Below are 15,427 nucleotides of genomic sequence, written 5' to 3'. Positions count from 1 at the left end.
TGCTGTGGGTAAGTCACCTCTTGACTCCCAAGGCCATTTACAAGGTATAAGGATGGACTTCAGGGTAGTGTCCTAGGCCCAACCATCTTCAGCTGCTTTATCAATGAACTTCCCTCATAAGGTCAGAAGTGGGGATGCTCGCTGATGATTGCACAATGTTCAGCACCATTCGTAACTGCTCAGATACTGAAGCAGTCCATGTCCAAATGCAGCAAGACCTGGACAATATCCAGACTTGGGCTGACAACTGGCAAGTAACATTCGTCCTACACAAGTGCCAGGCAATGACCATCTCCAACAAGAGAGAATCCAACCATCGCCCCTTGATGTTCAATGGCATTACCATCACTGATTCCCCCACTATCAACATCCTGGGAGTTTCCATTGACCAGAAACTGAACTGGACTAGCCGTATAAATACTGTGGCTACAAGAGCAGGTCAGAGGCTGAGAATCCTGCAGACAGTAACTCACTTCCTGACTTCCAGCTACAAGGCACAAGTCAGGAGTGCAATGAAATAATCTCCACTTGCCTGGATGAGTGCAGCTCCAACAACATTCAAGAAGCTCGACACCATCCAGGACAAAGCAGTCCAGTTACCATGGTTATATCGTGTGCTATCTATAGGGTGCACTCAAGAGGCTCAACAAGATTTCTTCAGCAATACTTGGAAGTCTGGGCTGCATGGGAAACTCCAAGGTCAAGTCAGACACCATCCTTACTTGGACATATATTGGCCCTTACTGGGCAAAATGCCTAGAACTCCCTAACAGGATGATCGGAGCAACTCCTTCACATGGACTCTGCCAGTGGTTTAAAGGCCCCACTGCTTTCTAAAAAGCAGTTATAAGTGGGGAATAAATGCCATTGATGCCCAAATTCAAAGATTTAATAATCCTGAAAATAAAACAACTGGTTAAGGAAGGCAGAATATAAATCTGATCTAGCACAGCAGCATTGTGGTGCCAAAATACTAACAGCATATGCACTGTGAAATGACGTCAGGGAAGTTATCCAAAAAGTGTTCTCCAATTCAACATCACCACTCATAAAAACTCTCAAATTAACTTCTGAGCTAAACGCTTGATATAACAATACACAAAGCTCTATTTACAGAATTAAGTGACTAACATATCACACTAACACTCCTTATGCTCCTACATTACAACAGATACTATACTTCAAAAAGTACTCCATTGGTGGTAAACCACTTTAGGTCATACCAAAGGATGTGAAAAGCACTATATAAATGCAAGTTCTTTCCATTTAGGCAATAATGATTTTTTTAAAAAAACACCAGCAGCAGACTGAGCTGGTTATCCACAAGGGACACAGATTAACTACATGCACCATGGTGAAACCTCCCAACATTATAGACCACAAATGATTTCTGAGATTAACTAACTCTTTTTAAATCAGTTTAAGTGTTGAGAGAGGACATTCTGACTGTCAGGCAGTATATATCCGGTAGGATGCTCTCAGCAAAATCTTGAGCACAATCCAGCTCGTCAATCTGACATTTTATCAAATTTGCAATAATTAGTCAATGACTTATATTTATCAAAGCGCCTTTAATGGAATAAAAGGTCACTTTGATATATTACTAAGCCTTTTTTATAAGACTGGGCCAACCCCAGCGAGTATTTGCGTTGCTACGGCTGAGAGCAGGCGTGGTTCATTGTTTGTTTAAAGCTGCACTGGTTTCAGAGCAACAAAAGGCATTTGTGATCGTTTATCCAGTGACCCCCTTCTGTCATCAGAATTGGCCGTGATGACCTTCCCTGTGGCAAAGTAACTTGTTTTTGGCAACAGGGTGAGATAGTGGAGAACGCCTCTATAACCGGAAGGAGGGGGAGTGGAGAACACTAGAATTTCCCTCTAACGGGTGAAAACCTGTCAGAATAGCTACCAGTCTCAAAAATAAACTCAATCAGCTTGCAGTGTTTGTGAAAATCGGGGTCGGCCTATTGCTTCAATTCCATAAGACGTAGGAGCAGACGTAGGCCATTCGGCCCATCGAGTCTGCTCCGCCATTGAAAAATGGAAAGTCTATTTTGAAACCTAGCCGATGTTCCAGCTGGATTGGCCGGCTTGGCTCACCACCCTTTGCCCCTGCGAACCACCAGTCAAACACTCGCAGTCAGACGGGCTGCGTAGGGTCGCTGAAAATGCGGCTACCGCAAGCTTCAAACCAGCATCAGCTCTCTCTTCCTGGCGCTGAACCCGGTCTTACCTTTCTTACTCATGGTGCTGCTGAATACAGGCTGAGCTGTCGGTTCCTCAGATACTACCTTATCTCACTCCCTGCTTCGCACTTACTTCCTGGTTAGGATTACGTTACTGCGTCCAACTTATCATTCAAAGAAACGAAACCAGACTCTTAAAGGGGAAACGATTTTGTCAAATCATTCAATTTTACACGGCCATTATGAAAATATTCTTTTGATGACTCATTGGATTTAGACAGGCAGAAAGTTTCCAAATTGGGCCTCATGGTCTCTTTGTATGCAGAACTATCATTACCTGGACAGGATAAAATAACTTTGCAAATTTCTCAGAGCAATCCAATAGAAATGCTGCTGAATGTACACATTCAGCTTCATAAACTGCTGAACATCAAACACAGTTCAACAGCAACCACAATGAGAGAGAGGCGAGATCAGACAAGGTGTGTGTTTCTGATCACGAGTCTCCTGTGAGAAAGCATAGGCGAAGCTATCAGGAGAGGGTAATGTCCATCGCAGTCTAATAGCCACTCAGTTGGCAACAGCCCTGCTTTTGAATCAGAAGGTCATATCTTTGCCAGGGGAAAGTGAATCAATAGCTTTGCTAAGCTCCTCCGCTGTGGGTTCTGTATTGAGCATCATGACAGACAGGCCATCTCTGCGGCCTAGACCTTCCTTTGTATTCCTGTTCCCCTTGGAGTACAATTCATATTAGTGTTCCACCCATCTTTCGAACTATTATTGCAGTCAGTGATGACCTCCCCTGCCTTTGTTTTCAACAGAGCCACTTTCTTTTCCTTTTTTGATCCCATCATACATGCCTCAAGCATTCCCTGCGATGGAAGATATCTGAATATTCTGGCAATGTTGTAACCAGTTGTGCAGCACCTAGCAGTCCATTGGACTTTACTTCGAGCAGCTCTTAGTTCATTCAGTCTTCTGGCCTGGACCTCTGATGAGAGTGGATTGGCTTCAATGACAGTTCCATTACAGAACTATTTGCGGGGATTCTGTCACAGAGCAGCGAGTTCCTTGCAGAGACGTCTACACCCTGCTCATGTGTTTGCTCTGAACTCTTCCCCTGCTCGATGAATGTGTAATGTTTTCAATCAGTGTTCCACTCTCGGTGAGCCTTGCCTCTTGTAGGGAAGCTATGTCAATGTTCAGACTATCAAGTTCCATGTCGATCACAGCTGTCTTGAGGGAGTTATTGACCAGCTGCAAATCATCTGTCAATCCTGTACATATGGTCCTGCCATTCTAGCTTGCAAGTTGAAGAGTTGGCACCTGCTTCCTTTTTATTTGTTTGCCTGGTGCGATGGATTAGATCCACTTATTGAGCAGAGACTCCAAGCACCCATTAAAGCAGATGGACTGTGGCAGGTCAGCACCTTACTAGTTGAGGGTTGCTCAAATAGAGGTGGGCGGTGGCTGACCAGTGGGATGTGATGGCCCCTCCTACCCTTGGAGACAGCCCCCAGCGGTCGCTATGCCAATCAAGTTGGGCTTATCACTCATAACTGATGTCTCCTCTGTTGAGTTAATGCTAGGTAGTGAAACTGGAGTGTATTCTTCAGGGCACAAGCCTGGCCAAAATTTATGGGGACCCTGGGCTGCCCAGACATCAAGATACCCATACTCTAAATCCAGAATCACCATAAGTTAAACATGAATTAACAGGCAAATTGTGGTTGATTATAAACTATAAAATTACACAGATACAACAAAGACAGATCTTACAAATTGGCTCAGGAGTCCACATAGTATATAGGTTATCAAACTCAAAGTCCTCCAAAACTCTGTCTTCCTTACAAAGAATTTCAGTTCCTCTTTTCCAAGGTCCAAGCCTGAACCTCGGCTGACAGCAGCACACAGCCAATCTGAGTTCCACGGGCACAGTCTTCAACAAAAACGGCACATGTCTGCAGAACTTCCTCAACTCTGCTTAGGGAATTCTGAATGTCATTGTTTCACCAATGTTATCTTCAAGTAACAGAAACAGCTGCAGCAACTGTATCTGGCCTCTGTCTTCTTCAGCTTGCCTGTACTGCATCATTGGACTCATCAACTGCTCCTCCTGAGCTTGGATGGCTCTGCATCCCTTTATTAGCCTCAGCCAACTTCATTCTGCCTGGAAATTTTGGTTTTCAATCACAGTTCCAGTTTTTCTTAGAAACTGGGAGGATCAGTTTCCTTTCTCCGTTTCCCTTTTCAGTTTCAGTTTTAGTTAAGGTCTGCCTCAAAAAATGCAAACTTAAAAAGCACAGATTCCATCACAATGGCATCAAGCTTCTTGAGTGTTGAGGGAGCTGCACTCATCCAGGCAAGTGGAGAGTATTCCATCACACTCCTGACTTGTGCCTTGTAGATGGTGGGCAGGCTCTGGGGAGTCAGGAGGTGAGTTACTTGTCGCACGATTCCCAGCCTCTGACCTGCTCTCGTAGTCACAGTACTTATGTGGCTCATCCAGTTCAGTTCCTGGTCAATGGAAACCCCCAGGATGTTGATAGTGGGGGATTCAGTGATGGTAATGCCGTTGAACATCAAGGGTAGATGGTTAGATTCTCTCTTGTTGGAGATGGTCATTGCCTGGCACTTGTGTGGTGTGAATGTTACTTGCCACTTGTCAGCCTAAGCCTGGATATTGTCCAGGTCTTGCTGCATTTGGACATGGACTGCTTCAGTATCTGAGGAGTTGAGGATGGTGCTGAACTTTGTGTAATCATCAGCGAACATCCCCACTTCTGACCTTATGATGGAAGGAAGGTCAATGATGAAGCAGCTGAAGATGGTTGGGCCGAGGACACTACCCTGAGGAACTCCTGCAGTGATGTCCTGGAACTGAGATGATTGATCCCCAACAACCACAACCATCTTCCTTTGTGCTAGGTATGGCTCCAACCAGCCAAGAGTTTTCCCCTGATTCCCATTGACTCCAGTTTTGCTGGGGCTCCCTCATGCCACATTCAGTCAAATGCGGCCTTGATGTCAAGGGCAGTCACTCTCACCTCACCTCTGGAGTTCAGCTCTTTTGTCCATGTTTGAACCAAGGCTGTAATGAGGTCAGGAGCTGAGCGGCCCTGGCGGAACCCAAACTGAGTATAAGTGAGCAGGTTATTGCTGTATGAGTGCCGCTTGATAGCGCCGTCAACCTGGACCCTATTTAATAAATTTGTGAGCTGCACATGGGGCCTGTTAGTTCATTTGGTTAGGCAGCTAGCACGTGGTTCAGAATAATATTAACAACAATCTCTGTTCCAGCTGAGGTAGGCTTGGGACCTGCCTCCTCGTCCTGCCCTGCAGTAAAATCATAGCATAAGCTATGGTTTGCAACTCTTGAATAATCGAGGATGCTACCTGGTGAAGAAGTAGTGAGCTGCATAAATGAGTTAAACATGTAAGCTAATAAGCAGTGAACAGGAAATAAAAATCTTGGTAACGTTTCCTCATAATTCCAAATCACAAATTGGATGTTTATATAATTAGAGTAAGTTATGGTTCATCTAAGTTATGGTTGTAGCTTCTCTCATACTCAGTTTTTTCATGAAATTCAAACATGGGTCGAAACAAATGCAATTTTCTTTGTTCCAACTTTAAAACAAAATTTTAAAAAATCAAGTAGCATGAGCACAAGCACATTGTGTACAAGTAACTGCAATTGTAGATGGAAACACATCAACTGCATGCAAAATCTACATTCTAGGTAGAAATGAAGGATACTTACTGTTAAAATTATGTGTAATTTAACTCCAAGAGTGCCAATTCTAATAGATAAGGTCATTTTTTGACACTGAAAGGTTTGCATTTCTTGTCAGCTAACTGTACCATGCCTTCAGTCACATTGATGTCCACTTACCTTCATCGACTTTCTTCAAAGAAAAAGGGCACAAGCTCCTGTCTCAGATCACTTTTATGTTTGAATTGATGCTGCATCCACCACCCCACCCAAATTTCTGCCTCTGAAAATCAAAAGTACTGGAGGCAGAAGAATATTTAACAACAATTTGGCAGAAAAATGTTGTAACAATTATGTTGGTTTTCATTTTTGACCTCAAATTTCATCAAACGATTGTGGTGCTTCTAGAGAAGCATAGGATTGATGTGTAGCTCTGCCTCTGAGCATTTCAGCAGATGTCTATTTCTGTACGCAATATTATTGTTAAAACAAAACAGGTCCATTCTCTCGAGTACCTAAAACATAATCAAGAATGGATATTTTTGGCTTGTGGAATAATCGTAAAGAGAAAGGTCTACTCCTGATTACCCCATACAGCCGGTTTCTGATATCATGTGCTTTGCCTCAAACAGCCATCAAATACAAACTGGCAGTGAAGATTTTCCCTGTGTGCAAAATTATAAACCCCATCTTGATAAATGCATTTCCAATTTCATTATACATAATATACAGATACTGAAGCAGTCTGTGCCCATATACAGCAAGACCTGGACAACATTTAGACTTGGGCTGATAACTGGCAAGTAACATTTGTGCCACACAAGTGTCAGGCTATGACCATCTCCAACAAGAGAGAATCCAAACATCGCCCCTTGACATTCAATGGCATTGGCATTGCTGAATACCTCACTATCAACATCCTGGGGGTTACCATTGGTCCAGTTCAGTTTCTGGTCAGCCATATAAATACTGTGGTTAGAACAGCAGGTCAGAGGCTGAGAATTCTTCCGCAAATAACTCAATTCCTGACTCATCAAAGCCTGTCCACCATCTACAAGGCACAAGTCAGGAGTGTGATGCAATACTCCCCACTTGCCTGGATGAGTGTAGCTCCAACAGCGCTCAAGAAGCTTGACACCATCCAGGGCAAAGCAACCCACTTGATTGGCACCCCTTCCGCAAACATTCACTCCCTCCACCACCGACACACAATGGCAGCAGTATGTACCATCTACAAGATACACTGCAGCAACTCACCAAGGCTCCTCAGGCAGCACCTTCCAAACCCACGACCTCTGCACAGAGGACAATGGCAGCAGATGCATGGGAACACCACTATCTGCAAGTTCCCCTCCAAGCCACATGCCATCCTGACTTGGATTTATATCGCCGTTCTTTCACTGTCGCTGGGTCAAAATCCTGGAACTCGCTCTCTAACAGCACTGTGGGTGTATCTACACCGCATGGACCACAGCGGTTCAAGAAGGCAGCTCATTACCATCTTCTCAAGCTCAACTAGGGATGGGCAATAAATGCTGGCCCAGCCAGTGAAGCCCACATCCTGTGAAAAGAAAAGTCTTGGTCTCCATATTTAAGGAAGGACATACTTGCATTGGAGGCAGTACAACAATGGTTCACTAGATTGGTCCCTGGTGTTACGACCGAGATGGGAGGAGTACACTGTCTGTTTCTAGTTTTACCACTCTATGGGTCACAAGATATATTTAAATGATATTTCCAGCTAGTTGTATGGCCAAATATGTGCTTTACTTATTAATCTCAGAATGACCACTCAATATCCAGACTTCTTCAATAAACAGCAAAATTATTAGTTTATTATAAAACCAGACTTATCAAGCAAGTAAAGTCAATATTTAGCTCTTCTCTACTAGCGGTGCACTCTGGCTGCAGCATGTACTGTCTACAGGAAAGGTATCGACATTTATTGGATCCTGCTGACAGATCACAAAATGGTAACTATGGTATATAATACTGGTGATATATCTGTGGGGGTTTCAGAATTTTTGTCCATTTGCTCACAGGAGGATTATGATGTTATTTTATTACAATTCTGATATTAAGTTAAATTCAACTCAGAAGAGTTTTTAAAATTCAGTCACGGGATGTGGGCTTCGCTGGCTGGGCCAGCATTTATTGCCCATCCCTAATTGCCCCTTGAGAAAGTGGAGGTGAGCTGCCTTCTTGAACCGCTGCAGTCCATGTGGTGTAGGTACACCCACAGTGCTGTTAGGGAGGGAGTTCCAGGATTTTGACCCAGCGACAGTGAAGGAACGGTGATATATTTCCAAGACAGGATGGTCAGTGACTTGGAAGGGAACTTCCAGGTGGTGGTGGTGCTCCCATGGGCTGAATTTTCCTCCCGTCAGGGGGGAAGTTGAAGGGCGGGCACGTACAGGCACGCTTCTGATTGGCGCCTCTGATTGCAGGCGCAGCGCCATTTTACGTGGTCGGGCCATTTAAGGCCCGCCCAGTGTGACGTTCGCACAGAAGCGCTACACGCTCCCTATGTGGGCAGGGGGTGGGGGGAATCCCAAAATTGAGAGTGTGCTGTTTCAAGCATCCACACAAAAGAGCGCACTCATCTCGCTGAGGCTAAGTGCAGCCTCAGGGAGATCGGCTCTAAATGTAAAAAGGCTAAAAATAGAAAAATAAAATTTCCCTAACTTGTCCCCTCATGTGACAATGCCACATCAGTTGGGACATGTGCATAATTTTTACAAAAACTTTATCAAAATTTTTTAAAGCCTACATGAAACCTCATCCCGCCGATGGATGAGGTTTCATGTTTTCTCTATTTGCCGCCGGGGTTCCTGGCTGACCCGCTAACCTTAAGGTTGGACGGGCAGGTGCTTTAATCTCTTAATTGACCCTGTCAATGGCCTCAATTGGCCATTGATAGGTCAGTGGGCACGCAGCTGATTTTGCTGTGCCCCCACCTTCCTGAATATTTAAATCGGGTGCGCTGACATCAGGAGTTCCCCCTGACATCACCGTGCGTCATTTTACACGTCGGCGAGCAGGCCCTGCCCCCGCTCACTAACTCATAAAATTCTGCCCCATGTGTCTGCTGCCCTTGTACTTCTAGATGGTAGAGGTTACAGGTTTGGGAGGTGCTGTCGAGGGAGCCTTGACAGTTGCTGCAGGAGTTCATTTCTAGTGCCTTCACCTGGGAGAAAAGGTACCCAGGTTGATTGGCAGCCCAACTGGATGATGGCCAGACACAGAGACATGGAAGGGACATGGAAAGAAAAACAAACACATGAGGATCGAAATTTGGCATTGGCGCCAGCATAAGACGGCCAGAATCACATTGACTGCCTGTTATACGTCCAGCCCAATATTCAGTTCCAATGTCAAGAGGTCTTGGCTTTTCACCAATTCTGGATCTCCTCCAATTCTGATCTCTTGAGCATCCCTGATTTTAATCACTCCACCATTGGCGGTCGTGCCTTTGACTGTCTGGGCCCCAAGCCCTGTAATAACCTCCCTAAACCTCTCTGCCCCTCTCTCCTTCTTTAATGCACTCCTTAAAATCTACCTCTGTGACTCACCTGTCCTCATACCAACTTCTGTGGTTCAGTGTCAGTGTCAAATTTTGTTTTATAACACTTCTGTGAAGAGCCTTGCAGTGTTTTACTTTGCAAAAGCTGCTAGATAAATGCAAACTGGTGTTGTTTATTAAGTAAACCAATTCGTGCTTTATAATTGGCCTTGTCTCACTAAAGTGTCAATCAAACCTATTTTTGGAGGATTGGGGAGGAGCGTGCAGCAACACACCCAGCATTATAGTAGCCAATTCCTATAAGAGATTTAATTGTTACAGCCCCCTATTGGGCGGTTAAGATAAATTACTGATTGTAAGGGGCACAGGATTCACTCATGAAGTACCTCATGCCACTGAACCTGAAAGAAATATCTAACATAGGCCCTGAAAGTTCCTCATCCTCAAACTGGCAGAAGTTCATGATCAAAAGGGCAGTGGAAGTTACAGGTGCACCTATCTCTAGATTCAGGCTGTACTTGGGTCTAAACCTGCTAAGTATATCTGCCCTCTGCATTGAAAAAAACTAACAACAATTTGAACCTGGTGCAACTGAATAAGATGTTGTATGGGTGCAACATGGCATGCAGCATTTTATTCATGGGTTTTCAGATTGAGACACAAATATTGACATTAATACATTTTCTAACTAAATAAGACTACTTTGATGCATCAAAAAGCATTACAAAACTGAAAAATAAGATTGATCTTGAAATGTCCCCTTTCTAATGATTCCTTTTGTCATTTAAACAATGTGAACGTCGTGTTTATTAAAGGGAAGGATGTTAGTGCTAAATAATGGAATACTTTCCCAACTTGATGAACCAAACTTGGATTTCCAATCTATATTCATCAATACTCAGTTGCTTCCAGCATTAGAACAATATACATCAGAAAATCTACACTCTAGTGTCAGTATCAATTTGTCCAAGTTAGGTACAGCACAAAACAAAAACAGAATTACCTGGAAAAACTCAGCAGGTCTGGCAGCATCGGCGGAGAAGAAAAGAGTTGACGTTTCGAGTCCTCATGACCCTTCGAGGACTCGAAACGTCAACTCTTTTCTTCTCTGCCGATGCTGCCAGACCTGCTGAGTTTTTCCAGGTAATTCTGTTTTTGTTTTGGATTTCCAGCATCCACAGTTTTTTTGTTTTTATCTTAGGTACAGCACAGTTAGATACAGAATAAATCTCCCTTCTATCACAAAGATGTTCCTCAACCCAACCTTATAAGAATATTGATATGAATTATAGGTCCAATGGATGTTTATTTTCCATGTGATAATGCACATAAATGCATAGCAAAATGGTAACGTTATGCACAGGAGAAGACCATTGGCCCATCTAGCCTATCTTTCCAAACCTCCCATCAGATTCCTAATTGTGGTTCTGGAATTAATAGCCCCACATTCCTTTCCTTTTCAGTCACTTTCTTAAAAAAAATCTGCCATATATTTTCTGTTCATTTCTCCGAGAATCTGTTCCATAATCCTGATACCCGCTTTTAAACAAAGTTGCCTAAATTTCCTATTTTGTTTTGACATGATTAACTTTAACCATTGTTTCCTGGTCCTTAAATTCTGTACACAGCAGGAGTACTGTGCTGGAACCAATTTCTTCATACCTGTAAAAATCGTTAAGACCTCCTAAAAACACCAATTCCTCTCCACAAATCTCCTTTACCAAAAACTAAAAACCATCTTTTCTAATAATTTAGCCCTCTGAGTGAGAAATTAGCCTCATAGTCCTCCTCTGGACTCTGTGGTTTTCCCATATTGAAACTGTTGATAGAACTAATAATACGAACATACATACGAATGAGGAGCAGAAGTAGGCCATTCGGCCCCTTGAGCCTGCTCCCCCATTCAATAAGATCATGGCTGATCTTAATATAACCTCAACCCCACATTCCTGCCTACCCCCAATAACCTGTCACCCCCTTGTTAATCAAGAACCTATTTACCTCTGCCTTAAAAATATTCAATAATTCTGTTTCCACCACCTTTTGAGCAAGAGAGTTCCAAAGCATCAGAACCCTCTGAGATAAAAAACGTCTCCTTATCTCTGTCTTAAATGGGTGATCCCTTATTTTTAAACAGTGACCCCTAGTCCTAGATTCTCCCACAAGAGGAACCATCCTCTCCACATCCACCCTGTCAAGACCCCTCAGGATCTTAAAGGGTTCAATTAAGTTGTCTCTTACTCTTCTAAATACCAGTGGATACAAGCCTAACCTGTCCAAGGTTTCCTCATAAGACAACTCATCCATTCCTGGTATTAGTCTGGTAAACCTTTTCTGAACTGTTTCCAATGCATTTACATATTTCTTTAAATAAGGAGACCAGTACTGCATACAATACTCCAGATGTAGTCTCATCAATGCCCTGTACAACTACTTTTGTGATCAATTCCCCTCACAATAAACGATAACATTCTATGAGCTTTCCTAATTACCTGCTGTACCTGCAGACTAACCTTTTGTGATTCATACACTCGGACACCCAGATCCCTCTGAATCTCAGAGCTCTGCAATCTCTCACCATTTAGATAATAAGTTTCTTTTTTATTCTTCCTGCCAAAATGAACGATTTCACATTTGCTCACATTATACTCCATTTGCCAGATCTTTGCCCACTCACCTAACCTATTTATGTCACTTTGTAGATTCCTTACGTCATCTTCACAAGTTACTTTCCTACCTATCTTTGTGTTGCCAGCAAATTTAACAACCATCCCTTCTGTCCCTTCATCCAAATCATTTATATAAATTGTAAACAGTTGAGGTCCCAGCGCTGATCCCTGTGGCACACCACTTGTTACATCTTGCCAACCTGAAAAAGACCCATTTATGCCTAATCTCCACATCCTGTTAGCCAGCCAATCTTCTACCCATGCCAATATGTTACCCCCTACACCATGAGCTTTTGTTTTCTGCAATAACCTTTGATGTGGCACCTTATCAAATGCTTTCTGGAAATCTACGTACAGTGCATTCACCGGTTCCCCTTTATCCACAGCACATGTGACTCCTTCAAAGAACTCCAATAAACTGGTTAAACATGATTTCCCTTTTACAAACCATGTTGACTCTGCCTGATTGCCTTGAATTTTTCTCAGTGCCCTTTTATAACATCTTTAATAACAACTTCTAACATTTTCCCTGTGACAGATGTTAAGCTAACTGGCCTATAGTTTCCTGCTTTCTGTCTCCCTCCCTTTTTGAATAAAGGAATTATATTTGCTATCTTCCAAACTAATGGAAGCTTCACTGAATCTAGTGAATTTTGGAAAATTAAAACCAATGCATCAACTATCTCACTAGCCACTTCCTTCAAGACCTTAGGGTGAAGTCCAACTGGACCTGGGGATTTGTCAGCCCACAGTCCCAACAATTTACTCAGCACCACTTCCCTGGTGATTGTAATTTTCCCGAGTTCCTCCCTCCCTCCCATTTCCTGATTTACAGCTATTTCTGGGATGTTATTTGCATCCTCTATAGTGAAGACTGATGCAAAATACCTGTTTAATTCATCTGCCATCTCCCTATTTTCCATTATCAATTCCCCAGACACACTCTCTATGGGACCAATGCTCACTTTGCTAACTCTTTTCTTATTCAAATATTAAATAGAAACTCTTACTATCCATCTTTATATTACCAGCTAGCTTTCTCTCTTACTCTAACCTTTCCTCCCTTATTAATCTTTCAGTCATTCTTTGCTGTTCCTTATATTCTTTCCAATCTTATGATCTGCCACCCGCCTTTGTGTAATTATATTCTTTTTCTTTAAGTTTGATACTATCTAACTTCTTTAGTTAACTACGGACGGTGGGCCCTTCCCTTGGAATGTTTCTTTCTCATTGTAACACATATGTTCTGTGTGTTCTGAAATATCCCTTTAAATGTCTGCCACTAAACTCTGCTAACTTATCCCTTAACCTCATTTGCCAGTTCACTTTAGCTGGCTCTGCTTTCATGCCCTCACAATTGCCCTTATTTAAGTTCAAAATACTAGTCTTGGACACACTCGTTTCTCCCTCAAAATGAATGTAAAATTCAATCATATTATGATCGCTGCTACCTAGGGGTGCCTTCACTAGGAGGTTATCAATTAATCCTATCTCGTTGCTCAATACCAGGCCTGGCACAGCCTGCTCTCTGGTTGGCTCCAGAACGTGCTGTTCTAAGAAACTAGCCTGTAAACATTCTATGAGCTCCTCATCTACGCTACCTTTGCCCACCTGATTTTTCCAGTTTATGGGCAGGATTTTACCATTGGTGAGCGGGGGTGGAGCCTGCTCGCTGACATGTAAAATGACCCGTGGTGACATCGGGTGGAATTCCCGACATCACCCCACTCCATTTAAATTTTCAGGAAGGTGGGAGTGCAGCAAAATCAGCTGGGGGCCCGCTGACCTGTCAGTGGCCAATTGAGGCCATTGACAGGATCAATTAAACAATTTAAGGACCTGTCCGTCCAACCTTACTGTCACATGAAAGGACATGTAAGGGACTTTTTTTTTTCTATTTTTAATATTTTTGACAGAACAGCCGATGTCCCTGAGGCAGCAGTTAGCCTCAGGGAAATGAGTGCGCTCGTTCATGTGCACGCGTGAAAGAGCACACTCTCAATTTTAGGCATCCCCCCCCCACCCCCCCACCCCCACCCCCGCCTGCACAGGGGGCACACAGCAGGCCTTAATTGGGCCGCCCACATAAAATAGCGGCACGCCTCCGATCGGAGGCGCTGATTGGAAGCACGCCCACACGTACCCGCCCATCAACCTCCCCCCCCACCGACCGGAGGAAAATTCTGCCCTATATGTAGATTAAATTCCCCCATGATTATTGCTATACCTTTCTGGCAAGTTCCTATTATCTCTTCTTTTACACTCTGTCCTAGTGCGTAGTTACAATTAGGGAGCCTGTACACCACTCCCACAAGTGACTTCTTGTCTTCATCATTTCTCATCTTAATCCAAACCACTTCTACATCCTGGTTTCCTGAACTTAGGTCACCCCTCTCTAATGTGCTAATACCATCATGAATTAACAGAGCCACCCCTCCACCTTTTCCTAACTTTCTGTCCTTCCTAAATGTCACATACCCTTCGATATTCAGGTTCTAATCTATGTTGTCCTGCAGCCATGTCTCTGTAATGGCTATCAGATCATGCTTATTTATTTCTATTTGTGCTATCAGTTCATCTGTTTTATTTCGAATGCTACATGCTACAGAGCCTTTTGTTTTCCTTTTATTATTTTTGTAGTGCCTAGCCTTATCTGCTGATTTACTCTTACAATTGTACCCTCTGTCCTTTCCTGTCACAGTCTGTTCCTCATTTCCCATATTAATACCTGTCTCTCTTGCCTTGTCTCTACTCTTTGGTTTACCACACCTTCCCAAATTTGATCCCTTGTCCCCACTATTCAGTTTAAAACCCTCTCTACTTCCCTAGTTAGGCAGCTCGTGAAGACACCAGCCCCAGCATGGTTCAGGTATATACTGTCCCAAGTACAGATCTCACTTTCCCAAGTACTGGTGCCAGTGCCCTACAAACCAGAACCCACTTCTCCCACATCAGTCTTTGAGCCATGCGTTCATCTCTCTAATCTTATTTGTCCTATGCCAGTTTGCACGTGGGTCAGGTAATAATCCAGAAGTTATTACCTTTGAGGTTCTGCTTCTTAATTTGGTGCTGAGCTCATCATACTGACCATTCAGAGCTTCCTTCCTCATCCTGCCTCTGTCATTGGTACCTACATGGACCACGACCACTGGATCCTCCCCCTCCCACTGCAAGTTCCTCTCCAGCCCTGAGCAGATGTCCCGCACCCTGGCACCAGGCAGGCAACAAAGCCGGTTGGACTTTCATTCTTTGCTACAGAGAGCAGTGTCAATTCCCCTCACTATAATGTTCTCTATTACCACTACATTCCCTTTTTGCTCCCCCCACTTGAATG

The 15,427-nt window shown here is 43.5% G+C and overlaps 1 protein-coding gene across 1 annotated transcript in view; it reads right to left on the bottom strand.

Annotated features, from left to right (window-relative positions):
• The window catches only part of dazap2 (DAZ associated protein 2), a 46,618-nt gene extending 44,236 nt beyond the window's left edge, over nt 1–2,382 (bottom strand). The window contains exon 1 of the mRNA XM_041180545.1: nt 2,234–2,382. Coding sequence (XP_041036479.1) covers nt 2,234–2,246 — 13 coding nt within the window. The 5' untranslated portion in view covers nt 2,247–2,382. The remainder of the gene's footprint in view (nt 1–2,233) is intronic.
• Between the last annotated feature and the right edge of the window lie 13,045 nt (nt 2,383–15,427).

This window comes from Carcharodon carcharias, chromosome X (assembly GCF_017639515.1).
Source record: "Carcharodon carcharias isolate sCarCar2 chromosome X, sCarCar2.pri, whole genome shotgun sequence".
Classification (NCBI taxonomy): domain Eukaryota; kingdom Metazoa; phylum Chordata; class Chondrichthyes; order Lamniformes; family Lamnidae; genus Carcharodon; species Carcharodon carcharias.
This window is presented reverse-complemented; position numbering and strand designations above follow the sequence as displayed.